The 22,013-nt window shown below is 41.7% G+C and overlaps 1 protein-coding gene across 1 annotated transcript in view; it reads right to left on the reverse strand.

Moving 5' to 3' along the window:
- Nucleotides 1-22,013, reverse strand: part of jupb (junction plakoglobin b) — a 325,763-nt gene that overhangs the window by 5,181 nt on the left and 298,569 nt on the right. Inside the window, exons 14-15 of the mRNA XM_034190543.1 lie at nucleotides 19,841-19,962; nucleotides 9,622-9,664 (exon numbers count right to left, since the gene is read on the reverse strand). Of these exons, the coding sequence (XP_034046434.1) occupies nucleotides 9,622-9,664; nucleotides 19,841-19,962 (165 nt within the window). The remainder of the gene's footprint in view (nucleotides 1-9,621; nucleotides 9,665-19,840; nucleotides 19,963-22,013) is intronic.

Below are 22,013 nucleotides of genomic sequence, written 5' to 3' on the forward strand. Positions count from 1 at the left end.
GGATCTGTTTTAGCCGTTATATAAAACAAATAATGAATGTTTTTACATTCTTTCAATATTTAATTTGGTGAAAGCTGGAACAAGCCATTCAATGAGGCGAAGCCAAGTTGAATGGCTTGTTCCAGCTTTCACCTCATGAAATATTCATGCCATTGAACTCATACACATTCATTATTTATACAGTAGTTTATTGTACATACATTTATACTTTAGCCAGTGTCAGTTCCATTCTAGTTTTGGTCATAGTGATTAATTTTCTTGTTATCCTCTTTTTAGGCTTGTCACTTTATTTTCTAGTGTTGCCCCTTTTGTTTTGTTCACGTCAATAATTGTTAGTCTTTAGGCACGTCGTGTTTTTTATTTACCGTTGTTTTTTTCTGTCGCTTACTTCTCACTTTACTCTCTTGCACCTGCCTTTGTGTTTCCCCGACTTCCGACTTCACATCTCACCGCTGTCACCCTATTCTTGTACATGTCCTGCACTACCCTAACATACTTCTCTGCCACTCCAGACTTCCTCATACAATACCACAGCTCTTCTCTTGGCACCCTATCATAAGCTTTTTCTAAGTCCACAAACACACAATGTAACTCTTTCTGGCCTTCTCTGTACTTCTCTGACAGTATTCTCAGAGCAAACATTGCATCTGTAGTGCTCTTTCTCGGCATGAAACCATATTGCTGCTCACAGATCTTCAAATGTTTTCTAAGCCTAGCTTCTACTACTCTTTCCCATAACTTCATGCTGTGGCTGATCAACTTTATGCCTCTGTAGTTACTGCAGCTCTGCACATCACCCGTGTTCTTGAAAACAGGAACCAGCACACTTCATCTCCACTCCTCAGGCATGCTCTCACTTTCCAAGATTTTATTAAACAATCTGGTTAGAAACTCTACTGCCATCTCTCCTAGACATTTCCATGCCTCCAATGTAATGTCATCTGGACCAAGAGCCACTCCATTCTTCATCCTCTTCATAGCAGCCCTCACTTCTACCTTACTAATCTCTTGTACTTCCTGATTTACTCACCACATCATCCAGTCTTTTCTCTCACTCATTTTCTTTATTCATCAGCTCTTCAAAATATTCCCTCCACCTTCTCAGCACACACTCCTCACTTGTCAGTGCATTACCATGTGCATCTTTTACCACCCTAACCTGCTGCACATCCTTTCCAGCTCTGTCCCTTTGTCTGGCCAATTGGTACAAGTCCTTTTCTCCTTCCTTACTATTCAATTTCGTGTACAGCTCGCAATATGCCTTTTCCTTTGCTTTTGCCACTTCTCTTTTCACCTTACGCCGCATCTCCTTGTACTCCTGTCTACTTTCTTCATCTCTCTGACTGTCCCAAAACTTTTTCACCAACCTCTTTCTCCTTATGCTTTCCTGGACCTCTTCATTCCACCACCAAGTCTCCTTGTCTTCCTTCCACTGTCCAGATGTCATACCCAGTACTGTCCTAGCTGTTTCCCTCACCACATGTGCTGTACTTTTCCAGTTGTCCAAAATTGCTTCCCCTCCAACCAGTACTTCTCTCACCTGATCGCTAAATTTCACACAACAGTCTTCCTCCTTCAGCTTCCACCATCTGATCCTTTGTTGAGCTCTCACTCTCTTCTTCTTTACCTCTAAAGCAGGGGTGGCCAAGTTCGGTCCTCGAGAGCCACATTCCTGACACTCTTAGTTGTCTCTCTGCTATAACACACCTGAATCCAATGAAAGGCTCATTAAAAGTCTGCTAACGAGTCTTTCATTGGATTCAGGTGTGTTGGAGCAGGGAGACAACTAAGAGTGTCAGGAATGTGGCTCTCGAGGACCGAACTTGGCCACCCCTGCTCTAAAGTCATCCTACAAACAACCATCCTATGCTGTCTAATGACACTCTCTCCTGCTGCCAACTTACAGTCTCTGATTTATTTTAGCTTGCATCTCCTATAAAGAATGTAGTCCACCTGTGTGTACCTTCCTCCACTCTTATATGTCACCCTGTGCTCCTCCCTTTTCTTAAAGTAGGTATTCACCACAGCCATTTCCATCCTTTTTGCAAAATCAACTACCATCTGTCCTTCCCCATTCCTATCCTTGATACCATACCTACCCATTACTTCCTCATCACCTCTGTTCTCTTCACCAACATGCCCACTGAAGTCCACGCCTATCACCACTCTTTCATGCTTGGGCACACTCTCCACCACCTCATCTAACACACTCCAGAAATCTTCTTTCTCCTTCATCTCACAACCTACCTGTGGGGCATATGCACTGATGATATTCATCATCACCCCTTCAATTTCTAACTTCACACTCATCACCCTGTCAGACACTCGCTTAACCTCCAACACACTTTTAACATACTCTTCTTTTAAAATGACCCAACACTATTTCTCTTCCTGTCCTCACCATAGTACAACAACTTGTACCCACCGCCGATGCTCCTGCTCTTACTTCCCTTCAACTTGGTCTCTTGCACACACAATATGTCTACCTTTCTCCTCTCCATCATATCAGCCAGCTCTCTCCCTTTACCAGTCATACTACCAACATTCAAAGTCCCCACTCTCATTTCCACCTTCTAGTTTTCTTCTTCTCCCACTGTTTGTGGAAATGTTCTCCTCCTCTTCTTCGTCATCTTCACCCAGCAGTAGCCCAATTTCCACCGGCACCCTGTTGGGCAACAGCACCGGTGGCGGACGTTGTTAACCCGGGCTGCGACCAATCCGGTATGGGAATTCGATTCTTAGTCTGCATAGTTGGGTTGGCTTGTTTTACGCTGGATGCCCTTCCTGACGCAACCCTCCTCATTTATCCGGGCTTGGGACTGGCACTCAGAATGTACTGGTTGCACACCCCATGTGGCTGAGATTACGCTAAGATCAACAATGTTTTGAATTTTAATTTCATTAACTATTCTGCACTCAGATTTTATGGACCAGCTGTCTGCCTGTACGGCTGCAATCCAGGCCCCAGGTCAGTTCCGCGGTAAGGTAGATGTGGTAACATGCAGAGCCATTGCATGTTTGTAGACCTGCTCGGGTCTGAGTATGAGGAGGAGGCAGAATTTACTCTACTGCTAATCTGCTCCTAGGATGGACAGACCATAGGGCACTTCTGTTGTGTGGTTGATGGACTCACACGTGTTCGTAGACCTACCTGACTTGAGCCAGATCAATTATGTGGCCAAACACCAGAATACAGAAGTGTCAGGTTAAGCCATTAATTTGTACCCAAGAAGAGAAAGCATACACAGGCTTTGCAGATGAAGATGAAGGTTTAGAGCAGGTGCAGGTGTAAGTGTAACAGATAATGGACAGATAGACCTGAGGACAGATGGAGGAACAGCCATGGCATGGAAACAGCAAGGCCAGTAAAGCAGACTGGTGACACGACTGACAGGCAGGCAGGAACACAGACACGATCCGACAGTGGTGAGCACCAACATGGAAAAAATGCCAACAATGGACAAAGTGAAAACCTGGTGTGTGTGTGCAGATATATATATATATATATATATATATATATATATATATATATATATATTCTGTGAAACACAATATACTCAGGACATGTGTGTGATCACAGACAGGATCCAGGAACATAAACAGAGATACAGGATTGTGTACACACATGCCCGTACACACAGAAGTACACCATATTTTCCGGAGCAAACATTTACTGGTTTTGAGAGGTCCTGCAACTTATACTCCTTTGTGACTTACACAGAAAAACTCATGCATTTGTTAATAACAATTCATCCATCCATTTTCTATACACAGGGTCATGGGGGGGGGGGGGGGGGGGGGGGGGAGTCTGGAACCTATTGCAGTTGTCATAGGGTGTGAGGTGGGGTACACCCTGGACAGTATGCCAGTCTATCACAAGACATTAATACCACTACTACTACTACTAATAATAATAACAACAAGAGCAATCAGAGACTTTTGATGTCCGCTAATCCGGATCACCTCCAAAATTCAATGGCGTCTTCCATGCGTTAATATCTATCTGCGGTGCAAATTTGGTGAGAATCCATAAAGTAGTTTTGATGTAATCCTTCAAAGCCTATGTAAAGTGGAACTTGATCCAGAATCCGGATCTTTTAGGTGGTTGCCAGGCTGTGGTCAAATGTGGCTCTGAGCACTTTTATGTCTGTGTTAGGTCTTTGTGTGTGTCCGTGTTGTCCCTATATGTTTAATAAGTTGGATGCTTTCTGTGACTGCAACACAAATCTATTCATAAAGTAAACTGAACCTCAGTTTAGTGGGATGAATTTGGCAATATACAACCCAATTCCAATGAAGTTGGGACGTTGTGTAAAATATAAATAAAAACAGAATACGATGATTTGCAAATCCTCTTCAACCTATATTCAATTGAATACACCGCAAAGAAAAGATATTTAATGTTCAAGCTGATAAACTTTATTGTTTTTGTGCAAATATTTGCTCATTTTGAAATGGATGCCTGCAACATGTTTAAAAAAAAAACTGGGACAGTGGTATGTTTACCACTGTGTTACATCACCTTTCCTTCTAACAACACTCAATAAGCATTTGGGAACTGAGGACACGAAAAGCTTTGTAGGTGGAATTCTTCCCCATTCTTGCTTGATGTACGACTTCAGTTGTTCAACAGGGTCTCAGTTGTTGTATTTTGCGCTTCATAATGGACCATACATTTTCAATGAGCGACAGGTCTGGACTGCAGGCAGGTCAGTCTAGTACATGCACTCTTTTACTACGAAGCCACACTGTTGTAACACGTGCAGAATGTGGCTTGGCATTGTCTTGCTGAAATAAGCAGGGACGTCCCTGAAAAAGACGTTGCTTGGATGGCAGCATGTGTTGCTCCAAAACCTGGATGTACCTTTCAGCATTGATGGTGCCATCTTGGGTTCAAAATAGGATTCATGTTCAGAGTTGATGCCTCTCTATCTCTCTAAGATATCCAGGTCACAAAATCTTACCCCTCCACCCCATCATGGACAGATGTTCTGTCATATTTCAGGTTATCAGTCGGGTCCATATATTTGTAGAGTATATTTGGATTGAGATTTAAAGATACTTCAGAATAGGAAATATTACTATTGTAGATAGCTATAGATACATACAGAAAAATACCAATATTGTTCACCATCAATCAAACTGTGCTTCATCTGGGTCCATAAAACATCCATGTAATATAGAATTTAAAGGTTACTCTGTCCTGATTGGGCCTTATCAAGGTTTGGGTAAACTTTAATCAGTGCTGCCCTGTAGGAATGTTGCCTTTCAGAGGTAGGGGGAGGATTTCCAGGGTAGGAGAGAAGATATCCAGGGGGGAAGATATACTGTTACACCGGATCCAGATTCTGGATCAAATTTCACTTTATATAGGCTTTAAAGGATTATGTCAAAACTACTTCATGGATTCTCACCAAATCTTCACCACGGACATATAATATGCATATGTCGCGGACATGAATGAGCAAAGCTTGTCAGCATCTCACCATGTCATTTAGGTTCTTCAGACTTTATTTTGAGTAAATGCTTCAGGGGAGGATTAGCATGGCAAAAACCTTTCAACTCCTGGGGGAGCTTCCCCCCCCCCTCCCCCCAGACCCCCCACCTTTTTAAGCATTTTTCTTTATTTGCCTCTCACATGCCTGGAAAAGCTCCTCGCCATCTAACCATGTCCTTTAGGTCCTTCAGATTTTTCAATAAAATGGACTCAGGCACCTAAGTGGCTCTACTCTCTCTCTTTAAAAAAAAAAAAAAGATATTTAGGTGTACCTTAGTAAACATTAGTAAAGTTTCACCTTAGATTTGGAATGTATAACAGAAGATATACCTTACTGAATTTTCATATCAATATGATGTACGATATGACTATGATTTGACACAAAGTGCAGCAACAGTGAAAATTAAACATTCTTAAACAAAACAGTAATAATATCACACTCATTTTGGACTCATCATACGGTTAGGATACTGTGCCCTCCAAAAGTATTGGAACACTTGGAATTTCACACATTTTAATTTGTTTATGCCATTTAAAATACTAGAAATACAAAAAATAAAGAATTAAAATTTCCATAATTATCTTCCTCAAACTCAAAATGAAAGCAAATCTCTAAAACCTGGTAAAACCTGTAAATAATAATCAGTTTTATTCCCAGTTTTCTTTAGACAAGTCAGGGGATGGAAACATGAACATTTCCAAGTCACTAAATATGTCTTCGACATGAAGAAATACAAAAGTTTCTTTCACCAAAACATCAAATCTAGGCTTTCATCTGAAATGTACTTTCTGTCAAATTGTAGATGAACTTTCAGGTCTTCTTTTTAAGAAAATCCTCCTCTACACCACTTCATCAGGAAGCTGGATTAATTTATATCAAGTTGTGCAGATTTGCTTTTACTTTGAGTTAAGGAAGATAATTTTAGAAAAAAATGTATTTGAAATGAAACAACCAAATTAAAATGTGCGAAATACCAAGTGTTCCAATGCTTTTGATGGCAACTACACCACATTATAGACCTGATCATAAAGATTCCAAAAAAGGTATAGTCTGGACAATCTGTGACTGAATGTTATGGAGTTATGATGTAAAAGCAGCATGAATGATGACAAAGGTCAGTTTCAGTTTGTACAGGGGTCAAAAGTTAAAGTTGCTCCATTAATTTTGCTCCAGCTGTATTTGTGCTGAATTTGATGCTTGTATCAGCATTTGAAGGATTGTTTCACTTATCTGCTACACTAATAAGCCAACAGAACCAGCCTGTCCGTTAGCTTAAACATGTGTATATAAGGCAACCCAAATTAAAGGAGAGATGCTGCTTTTAACTCTCTCTCTGGTGAAGAGAGAGCTGGGCAAGGGGGGCAAAGCTCTCGATTTACCGATCGATCTACGTTCCGACCCTCACCTACGGTCATGAGATTTGTCTCATGACTGAAAGAACGAGATTGCGAGTACAAGCGGCCGAGATGAGTTTCCTCCGCAGGGTGGCTGGGCGCTCCCTTAGAAACTGGGTGAGGAGCTCGGTCACTCGGGAGGAGCTCGGAGTCGAGCCGCTGCTCCTCCACGTCGAAAGGAGCCAGCTGAGGTGGCTCGGGCATCTTTTCTGGATGCCCTCTGGACGCCTCGCTGGAGAGGTGTTCCGGGCACGTCCCATTGGGAAGAGGCCCCGGGGAAGACCCAGGACATGTTGGAGGGACTACGTCTCTCGGCTGGCTTGGGAACGCTTCGGGTTTCAACGGAGGAGCTGGGGGAGGTGTGTGTGGATCAGGAGGTCTGGGCGGTTTTGCTTGAGCTGCTGTCCCCGTGACGTAATTCCGGATACAGCGGAACAAAATGGATGGATGGATGGATGGATAATACACCTTATAGTAAAAAGTCACTTATATTCTTGTGTAAATTCATGCAGCCTAAATCCATTCAAAGCCACAATGTCTTTTTTACGATGAAAGAAAGTCTAGATTAGTGGAAAAAAGTCACATAATCTTGTCTAAAATCCTGTTATGTGTCGGACGCGGTCGGAGCACCGACCCAGCGTTTGACAGGACCCAGCATAAAATAAGCAGAGCACGGTTCAAAAGGTAACAGAATTTAATAAACATAATAGTGAGTGGAGTGATAAACAACCCAAAAAGTCCATGGTCTGGTGAGGTGGAAACACGGCGCGCTCTCAGCAACGCAAACGGTCCGGAGCCACAGCAGTTCGGACCCAGGGACCCCGCCGACACCCCCCAGGTGGCCGCGACAAACCGAGTCTGCAAAGGAAGAAATCATGAGGTGAGTCCAACACTCTCCACACAGAGAGACACAGCTCAAAGGTGCACACAATCAGCAAACACTTCCTGGCTTTAATATAACTCAGCTTCTCACCCTGCAGGCACGGAACAACTCAGTTCAAATCTCCACTGCAGCAGACGCTGATTAGGGGATTAGTATAGCGTAACAGCTCAATATAACAAGGTGTGAGGGACACCAAATCCACTGTCATTACTTCATGAAAGTCACCAAAACCAAATTACCTCAGGAAGTGTGCTGAAGAGCGTGAGACCTCACCCAATCCTCCTTCACAGACTGTGGCGTCAAACCTGGAGTGGTCTCTGTGTCCGTAATGGTGAGATTGTTCTCCTGACGTCGATCTCACACGTCTGCTCACAAGGTCGAGTCTCTGGCAATCACACACTGTGCATTCAAGGTTTAAGTGCAGCAATCTCTGATCAAGACAGAATACACCACAGCTGTGAGTCCTGATGACCTGCACGTGAAAACAAGCCTCAGGTGTTCAGGGTGAGGTCCTAATGCTCAGCCACACATCAGCCAATCAGTCCTGAACGCATGCCACCTGGAAGGAGAAACAGAAAACAAAAACAAAGCCAGCCAAACACCCCAGCCCACAACAAATCCTGTTTGAACAGCAGAATGTTTATTTTCCAAAGAGAGAAAAATTCTGTTTTCCTGAGAGGGCACAGTTCACTTTTCCTGTTTCTTTTATCTTTCAGGTGTGTTGATGAAGCCAGCGACGATTCCACGGATTCTTGTCCTTATCAGACTTTTTCAAACCGTCTTTCTTGCCATCTTCTCTCTGGGCGACGTCGCTCCATGACACAGACATGCTGCACAAATCTTCTTTTAAAAGCTTCTAAAAGTTTAGGATGTCCATATGCTAAGTTTAGCTGTGGTGTCGCACAAGAGCCACACAGCATCGCCGCAGCAACCAACCAGACCTGCTTTATGACAACTGTCGTAACAGCTACGCTTTGAGTGGCATTTTTCCTCCGCGAAACTCCGCGGATCCGAGGAAACTGATTTGTATCTGTAACACACAGATCAGTCTCTCCAGACTTATAAAACTTACATGATGTCGTAAAAAAGAGAACACTTTGCGATAAGCATTTTAAAAACTCAGAGATGTTCACGATTAAAGAGTACAACACTAACACCCCACCACCTCTCCCCATGGTGAAATCCATGGAATCCCATGGATCCGAGGAGTTTTCACAGCCCTGTTCACTGTGACTAAAAAGTCGGCACTTCCTGTTTGAGTGTGAGCTTACCACTGAGTTCCCATGAGGTTCCATGGGATCTTGTCTGTCAATCCAGGAAATGTTTGACATTTGAACATTTCCTGTTTTACTGTGGATTTAAAAATTGGCACTTCCTGTTTAGGATGCTCTGTACCATGAGTGAGCTTTGTGCCGCTGTGTGCCGCGTCGCTCATATTAGGCCATGGAAGATGCCAGTAAATGTTGGAGGTGATCCAGATCTGGATTCTGGATAAAGTTTCCCTTTATATAGGATTTGAAGGATTACGTCAAAACTACTTCATGAATTCTCACCAAATTTGTACCACAGATACATATTAGTGGAAGACTCCACTGTTGGAGGTGATCCAGTTCCGGATTGGCGGACTTCAGAAATCTCCGATTGCTATTGTTTCCTCATGCGATCAAATGGAACTCAGTCTGTGACTGACCAGAACAAAAGCAACATTGCTCAAAGTCACAAAAAAATAACCAAACACAGACAAACTAAGAATCCTGACATGAGGGCTCAACTGTACAATGGATTCTGAACTCACTATGTCTTTCAGGAATATTTTCCCCTAAAGACCAGTGGCCATGGTACTCACCATCAGAGAGGTACGCCGGCTCCAGAGGAACTGCAGTGTGAGCCTGAAGAACCAGAGACAAATGGTAACAAAAGATCAGTTTAAATTCTCACACTGAGACAGAGATGACTTCAGCGAACTCTGTCCTAAGTGTGTGTGGTCATCTAACAGGAAAAAAGAAAAACAGATTAAGGACATGGTTGTTCAGCTTAAACATCTGGAAGAGAAACACATGAAAAACTACAATGAAGAGACTTTAAAGGAATTATCCTGTGTGCGTCAGATTCTAAATGATTTATATGACAACCAAATAGACAAGAAGGCCAAATTTGTCAAGCAAAATTATTATGAAAATGGCCCTAAAGCCAAAAAACTACTTGCCTGGAGGGCACGTAAACAACAGGCTGATAAGTTCATACACAAAGTAAAAAATCCTCAGACCAACGAGATGCAATACACTTTAGAAGCTATACAACAATCCTTTGTGGCTTACTATTCCAATTTATACTCCCAACCCAAAGCAGCTGATTCAACATTGGTAAAACATTTCTTGACCTCCTTGGATATACCGTCAATTGGAACAGAACAAAATAATACACTTATGCGAGAAATAACAGAAGAGGAAATTAATAAAGTAATATCAAACTTGAGGAGCAATAAAATGCCAGGCCCAGATGGTTTCCCACCTGACTGGTTCAAAAGTTTTAGAAATATAATTACTCCACTATTAACATCTTGTTTTAACTATGCGCTGAGGGGAGGGACTCCACCACCATCTTGGAAGCAGGCTCTTATTTCAATGATACCATAAACAGGTAAAGACACAACATAATGCAGTTCTTACAGACCTATATCCGTTTTAAATGTAGATTATCAAATTTTTACTACTATATTGGCTAAAAGATTAGAAAATATAATAACTGAATTAGTAGATACCGACCAGACAGGTTTTGTCAAAAACAGACAAACACATGATAATGTGCGTCGAGCACTCCACCTCCTCAACCGTATGAAAACTGCAAAATCAATAGCTCTTAGCCTTGACGCTGAAAAGGCGTTTGATTCCGTCAGATAGGAATTTTTATATTTAACGCTAAAACGCTTTGGTTTTAACAGTCAAATAATTGCCTGTCTTAGCTCCTTGTACACCTCACCCACAGCCAGGATAAAAGTGAATGGTGACCTGTCAGACTTGGTTTCCCTTAAGTGTGGTTGCCAGCAGGGATGGCCGCTAAGCGCGGCTCTTTTTGCTTTATTTACTGAGCCAGTGGCACAGGCCATTCGTGAGTCTAAGGACATTACAGGTATCAATATATATGGCTCTGAGCACAACGTTTGTTTCTATGCGGACGACGTGTTGGTGACACTTACTGAACCTGACAATAGCCTCCCACTACTGATTTCTTTACTTAACACATTTGGTTCATATTCTGGCTACAAGTTAAACCTCCATAAAACACAAATACTTGCATTTAACTACAAACCAAATAAAAATACTGTTAAACTTTTAAAGGGCAATTGGAATAGTAGTCAAATTAAATATTTAGGAGTTCAACTGCCTAAAGATTTGAGTGACCTCTTTAAACATAATTACATCCCTCTAACTACTAAGATTAAGGCAAACCTTAAAGATGGTTACTACTGCCACTGAATATGCATAACAGAATTGAATTACTAAAAATGATCGCGCTGCCCAAATTGCTTTACTTATTTCTTGCTTTGCCAGTTGAAGTGCCCTCCAGGCAATTTGTTGAATGGAACAGAATGTTCTCAAACTTTGTCTGGAATAAACGGAGTCCAAGAATAAGGTTTGAAACACTGCAACTGCCTAAAAATGAAGGTGGTATGGCAGTCCCGTGCTTATAAAATTACTATAAAGCTGCCCGGCTCAAAGTTCTGATTGCATGGTGTGACCCATTATGTGATGCCAAGTGGAAAGAAATAGATCAAGCTGAAATTCAAACTCCTCTCCCGTCGGTTTTAGGGGATAAACCATTATTGCACTCGCTTTTAAATAAGGTGTCTAACCTGATTAAGGTACCACTTGGCATCTGGCTTAAAGAACTCAAAAACAAGACCACGGAAGATGATGCTAAAATCCTACGCTGGCCAGCATATGACTCCAAATTTATCCCTGCAAAAGTTGATAATAGGTTTAAACTATTGTGTAATAAGGGCATCACTGCATATTGGAAAATATCTTCCCCAAGGGGTTTAATGTCCTTTCAACAATTATCAGATAATTATGATCTGGAAAAGGCTAATTTTTTTTTAGGTATTTGCAGTTACGACACCATTTCAATGCAGATATTGCCAACAAGCAGGATAGACAGCCACTAATTTACATTTTTATAGATGCATGCAAAGGGAAACTGACAAAAAAAAACAGATATCTAGAACTTGCTCAATAATGCAGATGAGAAAGAAAAAAAATCTACAAATTATATTAAAATCAGATGGGAAAAAGATGCTAAAATAAAAAATTTTGATGAAGAATGGGCAAACATTTGCAAAACAGCTGCAACCACCTCAAGCTCCGATCTGTGGAGGGAGTTCTCTTGGAAGAATGTAGTTTTTTTTATTACACTTCGGGTTAAAGAACTGCAAACCAAAAATGTTGAACCTGGCAAATGTTGGTGGAAATGTGGACATTTTTCTGTTGGTCATTTTCATATCTTCTGGGAATGCCCTAAAATCTCACCTTATTGATCATGGGACTAAAAATAGGGAAGAGTTTTTGTACATTTTATTTGGGCAACATTCCAACCTCTCTGAGAAAACAGGACCGGTACATGCTACAAATATTACAGGCAGCCAGTAAAAAGAATATAACTCGGAAATGGTTGAAAGAGGAACCACCAACCACCAAGGACTGGATGGACATAATACACAAGCTTTATGTAATGGAGTGATTAACCTTTTCCATCAGACATTCCTCTGATAAATGTAAACAATATTGGAAGAAATGGATTTTTCTTTCTCTTTTTGCTCTGTATGCACCACTCTGCTTTTAATCATTAGTGATTGATCTCTGCTCCCCTCCACAGCATGTCTTTTTCCTGGTTCTCTCCCTCAGCCCCAACCAGTCCCAGCAGAAGACTGCCCCTCCCTGAGCCTGGTTCTGCTGGAGGTTTCTTCCTGTTAAAAGGGAGTTTTTCCTTCCCACTGTCGCCAAGTGCTTGCTCACAGGGGGTCGTTTTGACCGTTGGGGTTTTTTACGTAATTATTGTATGGCCTTGCCTTACAATATAAAGCGCCTTGGGACAACTGTTTGTTGTGATTTGGCGCTACATAAATAAAATTGATTGAAATTGATTGATTGATTGTCATAAAACCTGGGGGAGGGGGAAAAAGGAAAAAAAAGGAAAAGAAAAAGGGGGGAAGGGGGGGGGGTGTAACCTTGATCCAAATGGCTTGGAAATGTTTTGATTTTGACTGTCTATAATGTTATACTTTTACAACTTTCTAGATGGCCTTTTTTTTAATATGTCGGTCTTATGTTCTTATTGTGTTTGAAATTATAAAATGTTCAATAAAAACATTGTTTTAAAAAATAAACTGTGTGATGGTCCAAACCAGATACTTCTGAGCCCAGAGAAGTGGCCTGTAGACAAGGTTAACATAAGGCTTGTTTTTTGCACAGTGAAATTTTAAGTGGCTTTTGTGAATGCAACTCCATATTGTAGTGCTCGACAAAGGTTACACAAAGGAACCCCTTGTCCATGTTGTTATATCAGCTATTGATGAAAAGCGGTTCTTGATGCAGTGCCATCTAAGAGACTGGAGCTCGCAGGTGTTCAGCATAAGTTTGCAGTGAAAATCCTCCAGATTCCATGAACCATTTAATAAAATTATGCACTGCAGAGGTAGAAATATGAAAATCCCTTCCAGTCTTTCTTTGAGGAACATTGCTTTTAAACATTTCAGTACTTTTTGTCACACATCTGTTGACAAACTTGAGAACTGCCTATCTTTGCTCCTCAAAGACTCAGCCTTTCATGGCTACAGCTTTTGTATCTTATAGCACTGGTCAACACAATTTTTCTTGCATGGAGTTTTTCAACGGAATTTGGATAATTTGGGGGTGCTGAATCCGAATCTGGTTTTAGTTTTACCCAATCACATCCCGTTTTTGAGATATGAAAATATATTTCTCGTATCAAGCACTGAAGCACCTCTTCAGCGCCATAAACGATACAAATGGCTCTTGTTCACATTTCGCAAACCTGGTTTAAAAACTATGGTTTTGAAGCTGCTTTTGTGCATGATTAGTGGCGTCAAACTTGTGAGTGAACGAGCAACGTTTGCGTAATCCATCAATATGGAACATGTAGATTGCAAAAAAAAAGTGAATCCAAAACTGAATGTAAATCTGAGCTCAGATTTGGATTCAGCACCCCAAAATTACTCTAAATCAGTTCTCAAAGTTCAAGCAAGAGAATTTTTTTTTTTTTTTTGACCAGCGTTATGCTTACAATCACCTGTTGACATCACCTGTTTGAAATAACATAATTTAATTATTACCTCATTAGCAGTCCTTAATTGCTGCCATCTCAACTTTTTTGGTATGAGTTGCAGGTCTGAAATGTAGGAATAGTTGTATATGAAATTAAATAAAGTTGATCACACAAAAGATGAAATATCTTTGATTCATACAATGAAATACAAGTCAAAGTAAATATAGGTATCATTGCATTTTTGTCTGTTTTATTATTTGCATGTTCCACATCATACCAGATTTTTCTGATTTGTGGTTGCATTTACATGGTGAAAGTACTATAAAAAATATTATTATTAAACCTCAAATGAAAATAAATAAAAATGGTTTTGCATAATCTGCCGTTTTTGACAATTATTTTATTTGAGCAAGATGAGTCTCATTCTCTGGTCCGAGGGCATTTTTTGGAGAGTTCACTCCAAAAAAAAGTTTTATTATTGCTGTTAACAGCTCTCCCTGCATCCCACAATCACGTTTTATTATCTCTGTTTTTTTTTCAGGACAACCTGTGCTTTCATAACATATATGCTTTTGTTGTGATTTATAAGTGTAATAAAGGTTTACAATCAGAAATAAGAAAGGAAAAAGTAAAGTAGAAATAATTTTCCACACACATTTATTCAAACCACACAGCAAACTATAATAAACAACTGTTTTGACACTTTATAAAGGTAATTTGAGGTCTTGTGTTAAAGACTGTACAACATAAAGGTTCAAACAATAAACAAAAATGCACATTTTGAACAATATATACAAAATGGTCTATGCGTTTTGTTTGTCTCATCTCAAAGCAATTTCTGTCTGCTATTACACAAAGGTTACATCACAAACTTCTACTTCTATTGTGTTTTGGAGTGTTCTGTGCTGCAGCTTTTATTCACACTTTGGCCCACTTTGGCTCCTTACAGTCTGAGGAGCGTCCCTCCCCCTCACTCCATTGATATGGTAAACAGTGCTTTACGCAGAGAAAGCAACAGAGTTATCCAGTAACATTCACATGCAAACTGGTGGAGCAATCCTGATAGTTACACACTCTTTGTTTGAGCATGTGAGATTGTCATCAGAGGCTCTCCCTCTGCTTTCACTGATCGCTGTGCATAATGGCGCAGGGCGCATTGGAGACCAATAGTATGTACTCACTGGAGCACCCAGGGGGCTATTCAAATGGGCCAACTAGTAACATATCACTCCTGAAAACGATCTTTGGCTTTTCACGTGAGGTAAATCTGCCCTACGATTGGATTTTGGAAAACAATGTGACGGTGAACCAATTCCGATTGGACACTCACATTGCGCATGTCATCACACAGCTTCTATGAGGAGTACAAAGATGGCTGATGGCTGCCTCGAAAGTCCGCGGAGTTAACTTTTCAGCAAAAAAAAAAAACAAAAAACGTAAGTTTCTATCTCATATCATTCAAAAGTTATTTATAATTTAGTAAAGCTTGGTCTTATCCGTCGTATACGATAGCGTTGGCCCCGGAGGGTTAAAATTTGCTCCTTCAAAGTTAAAACCTGAATGAAAATCTTAATGAATCAAAGTTGTTCACAATTTCTACCCCGTCTCCTCCTCTATGTTCCCGTCTTTGTCTTCAGTGTCTCTGTGTTCCCTGTCTGTGTTCAGTGTCTGTGTATCCTGTCTCTGTGTTCAGTGTCTCCGTGTTCTCTGCCTGTGTTCAGTGTCTGTGTTCCCTGTATCTGTATTCCCTGTCTGTGTTTCCTGTCTGTGTTCAGTGTTTTTGTGTTCCCTGTCTCTGTTTTCAGTGTCTCTGTGTTTGTGTTTCCTGTCTCTGTGTTTCCTGTCTCTGCGTTCCTTGTTTGTGTTCAGTGTCTCTGTGTTGCCTCTCTGTGTTCCCTGTATCCATATATAGTGTCTCTGTGTTCTCTGTCTCTTTGTTCCTTGTCTCTGTGTTCCTGGTCTGTGTTCAGTGGCTCCATGTTCCCTGTCTCTGTGTTGTGTCTCTGTTCTCTGCCTGTGTTCAGTGTCTCTGTGTTCCCTGTGTCTGTATTCAGTGTCTGTGTTCAGTGTCTCTGTGTTCCCTGTCTCTGTGTTCCCTATATCCGTGTTCAGTGTCTCTGTGTTCCCTGTCTGTGTTCAGTGGCTCTGTGTTCCCTGTCTCTGTGTTCCCCATCTGTATTCAGTGTCTCTGTGTTCCCTGTCTGTGTTCAGTGTCTCTGTGTTCCCTGTCTGTGTTCCCCATCTCTGTGTTCAGTGTGTCTGTGTTCTCTGCCTCTGTTCAGTGTCTCTGTGTTCCCTGTATCTGTATTCTGTGTCTGTGTTTCCTGTCTCTGTTTTCAGTGTCTCTGTGTTCAGTGTCTGTGTTTGTGTTCCCTGTCTCTGTGTTCATTGTCTCTGTGATTCCTGTCTGTGTTCCCTATATCCGTGTTCAGTGTCTCTGTGTTGCCTCTCTGTGTTCCCTGTATCCGTGTTCAGTGTCTCTGTGTTGCCTCTCTGTGTTCCCTTGTATCCGTGTCCAGTGTCTGTGTTCCCTGTCTCTTTGTTCTTTGTCTCTGTGTTCCTGGTCTGTGTTCTCTGCCTGTGTTCAGTGTCTCTGTGTTTCCGGTATCTGTGTTTCCTGTCTCTGTGTTCCCTGTATCCGTGTTCACTGTCTGTGTTGCCTCTCTGTTCCCTGTATCCATGTTCAGTGTCTCTGTGCTGCCTCTGTGTTCCTTGTCTCTGTGCTCCTGATCTGTGTTCCTTGTCTGTGTTCAGTGGCTCTGTGTTCCCTGTCTCTGTGTTCAGTGTCTCTGTGTCCCCTGTCTCTGTCAGTGTATCTGTGTTCTGTGTCTGTGTTCCCTGTCTGTGTTCCGTGTCTCTGTGTTCCCTTTCTCTGTGTTCCATGTCCCTGTGTTCCCCATCTCTGTGTTCAGTGTCTCTGTGTTCCCTGTCTGTGTTCAGTGTATCTGTGTTCGGTGTCTGTGTTCCCTGTCTGTGTTCCGTGTCTCTCTGTTTCCTGTCTGTGTTCAGTGTCTCTATGTTCCCTGTCTCCGTATTCCCGCTCTCTGTGTTCAGTGTCTCTGTGTTCAGTGTCTCTGTGTTCCCTGTCTGTGTATCTGTGTTCTCTGTCTGTGTTCCGTGTCTCTGTGTTCAGTGTCTCTGTGTTCCCCATCTCTGTAAGTGAGATAGAGTATCTCGTCAATAGTTTTACATCCTCATTGAAGACAACTTTGGATGCTGTAGCTCCTCTGAAAAAGAGAGCTTTAAATCAGAAGTGCCTGACTCCGTGGTATAACTCACAAACTCGTAGCTTAAAGCAGATAACCCGTAAGTTGGAGAGGAAATGGCGTCTCACTAATTTAGAAGATCTTCACTTAGCCTGGAAAAAGAGTCTGTTGCTCTATAAAAAAAGCCCTCCGTAAAGCTAGGACATATTTCTACTCATCACTAATTGAAGAAAATAAGAACAACCCCAGGTTTCTTTTCAGCACTGTAGCCAGGCTGACAAAGAGTCAGAGCTCTATTGAGCTGAGTATTCCATTAACTTTAACTAGTAATGACTTCATGACTTTCTTTGCTAACAAAATTTTAACTATTAGAGAAAAAATTACTCATAACCATCCCAAAGACGTATCGTTATCTTTGGCTGCTTTCAGTGATGCCGGTATTTGGTTAGACTCTTTCTCTCCGATTGTTCTGTCTGAGTTATTTTCATTAGTTACTTCATCCAAACCATCAACATGTTTATTAGACCCCATTCCTACCAGGCTGCTCAAGGAAGCCCTACCATTATTTAATGCTTCGATCATAAATATGATCAATCTATCTTTGTTAGTTGGCTATGTACCACAAGCTTTTAAGGTGGCAGTAATTAAACCATTACTTAAAAAGCCATCACTTGACCCAGCTATCTTAGCTAATTATAGGCCAATCTCCAACCTTCCTTTTCTCTCAAAAATTCTTGAAAGGGTAGTTGTAAAACAGCTAACTGATCATCTGCAGAGGAATGGTCTATTTGAAGAGTTTCAGTCAGGTTTTAGAATTCATCATAGTACAGAAACAGCATTAGTGAAGGTTACAAATGATCTTCTTATGGCCTCGGACAGTGGACTCATCTCTGTGCTTGTTCTGTTAGACCTCAGTGCTGCTTTTGATACTGTTGACCATAAAATTTTATTACAGAGATTAGAGCATGCCATAGGTATTAAAGGCACTGCGCTGCGGTGGTTTGAATCATATTTGTCTAATAGTTTACAATTTGTACATGTAAATGGGGAATCTTCTTCACAGACTAAAGTTAATTATGGAGTTCCACAAGGTTCTGTGCTAGGACCAATTTTATTCACTTTATACATGCTTCCCTTAGGCAGTATTATTAGACGGTATTGCTTAAATTTTCATTGTTACGCAGATGATACCCAGCTTTATCTATCCATGAAGCCAGAGGACACACACCAACTAGCTAAACTGCAGGATTGTCTTACAGACAAAAAGACATGGATGACCTCTAATTTCCTGCTTTTAAACTCAGATAAAACTGAAGTTATTGTACTTGGCCCCACAAATCTTAGAAACATGGTGTCTAACCAGATCCTTACTCTGGATGGCATTACCCTGACCTCTAGTAATACTGTGAGAAATCTTGGAGTCATTTTTGATCAGGATATGTCATTCAAAGCGCATATTAAACAAATATGTAGGACTGCTTTCTTGCATTTACGCAATATCTCTAAAATTAGAAAGGTCTTGTCTCAGAGTGATGCTGAAAAACTAATTCATGCATTTATTTCCTCTAGGCTGGACTATTGTAATTCATTATTATCAGGTTGTCCTAAAAGTTCCCTAAAAAGCCTTCAGTTAATTCAAAATGCTGCAGCTAGAGTACTAACGGGGACTAGAAGGAGAGAGCATATCTCACCCATATTGGCCTCTCTTCATTGGCTTCCTGTTAATTCTAGAATAGAATTTAAAATTCTTCTTCTTACTTATAAGGTTTTGAATAATCAGGTCCCATCTTATCTTAGGGACCTCGTAGTACCATATCACCCCAATAGAGCGCTTCGCTCTCAGACTGCAGGCTTACTTGTAGTTCCTAGGGTTTGTAAGAGTAGAATGGGAGGCAGAGCCTTCAGCTTTCAGGCTCCTCTCTTGTGGAACCAGCTCCCAATTCAGCTCAGGGAGACAGACTTTTAAGATTAGGCTTAAAATTTTCCTTTTTGCTAAAGCTTATAGTTAGGGCTGGATCAGGTGACCCTGAACCATCCCTTAGTTATGCTGCTATAGACTTAGACTGCTGGGGGGTTCCCATGATGCACTGAGTGTTTCTTTCTCTTTTTGCTCTGTATGCACCACTCTGCATTTAATCATTAGTGATTGATCTCTGCTCCCCTCCACAGCATGTCTTTTTCCTGGTTCTCTCCCTCAGCCCCGACCAGTCCCAGCAGAAGACTGCCCCTCCCTGAGCCTGGTTCTGCTGGAGGTTTCTTCCTGTTTAAAGGGAGTTTTTCCTTCCCACTGTTGCCAAGTGCTTGTTCACAGGGGGTCGTTTTGACCGTTGGGGTTTTTACGTAATTATTGTATGGCCTTGCCTTACAATATAAAGCGCCTTGGGGCAACTGTTTGTTGTGATTTGGCGCTATATAAATAAAATTGATTGATTGATTAATTGATTGATTTTCACAGCGTTCATCCTTGACCAAATGGCAAATCTTAGCTCTCCACAGTTTCGCCGTGATCGAAGCCAAACACACACACACACACAGGCCACTTAGCTATTATAATACAGATTCTGATTGACACCTTACCATTTCCCAGGCACCAGGATCGTGTTTGAACAGAGAGTGTGTCAGTTCCACTGACACTCTCTTCCTGTAGTCTGAACTCTTGTCCTCTGAGATCCTGAAGAGCACTGCTGCAGCGTAGGTGGCTGCAGGGACAAAACATTAGAAGCACCTTCAGTCAAAGACCATGACATTCATTTGACCTCTGCAGCTTACAAAACACTACCACATCATTCTTGAATTATTTAAATTTTTTGTTGTTTATATTTGATTGATTTTGTACAACGTGTTTGAACCATTCCAGTCAGTGTTTTGGGCTCATCATTTTGTACAAACTGCACTGTGACAGTCAGACTTTGGTTGCAGACTCCAACTTCGTACCATTGTCATTTGATATCAGTGCAGTTTTTGACAGTATTGTCTGTTACTGTTAGGGAATAGGGATTCTGGGTAATTGTGTCCTTTTTGAGTCCACACTAGACAGGACGTCAGCTGCAGGGCATGACACACACCAGGACAAACTCCAAGAGAACTCGTTTGGTTTGCAGGTTGTTTCAGGTGGTTCCCTCAGTAACATGGTGTGTCCGGTGCATAAATACTACCCAAGCATGAAATGTGGCTGATTCTTCAGTGAATTTATATGTATCACAACATTTCCAGTAATGCATACTAAGTGTTTACAAGTACAACAATAGTTAGTCATATTCTTTTTCATTTATGTTAATTTTAAGAGTTCTGCTAATATTTTACACCTCTTATGGCCCAATCACATGGCGCTTAACGAAGGACAGTGAAGCCCAAACAAAACAAGAAATCTGGACTTTCATTGACTTTCGTTGGCATTGTTTAACCTTCGCGCAATTTTGTTCCTGCAGCTGGCGCTTGGACAGGATTTTTAAACTGTCGAAAAATTTGAATGAATGCTGTTGAAAACCTAAATTCGTCCATATTTTGTTTTGCTGACGTTCTTGACAGAAAAACGATAAGAACTCAGTTGTTATCATTTGCTTAGTTTTTGTAACTTTAGCATTTTGTTCGACTGTGTTCAACCAACTGATTGTTTTCATACAGTGCAGAAGCCGGTTTGTGAGCGCTGCTATAGAGAAGAGATGCAGATCCTCCGTGGACGGTGCTGGTATGTGGTGTGGGGCTTCTGCTGCTGTATGTGTGTATGCATGTCCGAATTTGTCGGCCTCCTCCACCAGCGCACGGCAGTCCATGATCATGGTGTTGGACAGCACTGCGCGCAACTGAGGTGAGAGTTGCTGCACAAAAAGTCCGACTGGAGCTGCAGCATTCTGTCCATGAACTCTGAAGGGCTTGCTGTCCTCCAGCCCGTGCAGAGAGAAGAGCCTGCTGGCCCTTTCAGGGTCTGACAGTTCAAACGTTTTGAGGAGGTGATCCTTGATGGCTGCGTATTTGTTCACAGCAGGGGGCTTTGCAGGAGCTCGATCAGCCTCTATCAGTCTGCCGTGGAGCTGCTGAGGGCCGCCACGACATAATAATATTTTGTGTCGTCTGCTGTGATCTCTCAGAGCGAACTGCGCCTCGGTTTGTGCAAACCAGGCAGCAGTTTACAGAAGTCACTTTAAGCATCAAGTGTGAAAAAGTTTCAGCAGCAGTGGACATTCACATGTGAATGGTTTGATCCACAGTGACATATGAAATGTGACATATAAAAACAGAAAACCCAGTGTGATCACAAATAGCTGCATTCTTTTCTGAACGTTTCAGTCGCTGAATTATGTACGAGACAGTCCTTTTGTGCGCGCATGCATGTGCGTGTGTGCTACAACACATCCAAACACTGAATGTATTAATCCAGAGTGAACCAGCTGGAGAAAAGGTAAAGCTTGTGTGTGTGGTGGATTCACTTACGCAGCGCCCGTGCGTGCGTGATCAGAACTGGTAATCGAACCCGCACATGTGTGTGTGTGAGACTGACTGCATGAACCACACAGCCACAGCGCCCAGTGGTCAGAAATACCAGGGTTTTGAAAAACAAAAGGCAGAGAGAGAGAGAGAGAGAGAGAGAGAGAGAGAGAGAGAGAGAGAGAGAGAGAGAGAGAGAGAGAGAGAGAGAGATGGCGCAATCTCTCTCTCTCTCCCCCCATCTCGCTCTCAATGCTGACACAAGAAACAGGAAGTTTAAGTTTGCTTGTGAGTTTAAATAGCAATATTTTCCACTTTTTGGGGG

This window comes from Thalassophryne amazonica, chromosome 16, assembly GCF_902500255.1.
Source record: "Thalassophryne amazonica chromosome 16, fThaAma1.1, whole genome shotgun sequence".
Lineage (NCBI taxonomy): Eukaryota > Metazoa > Chordata > Actinopteri > Batrachoidiformes > Batrachoididae > Thalassophryne > Thalassophryne amazonica.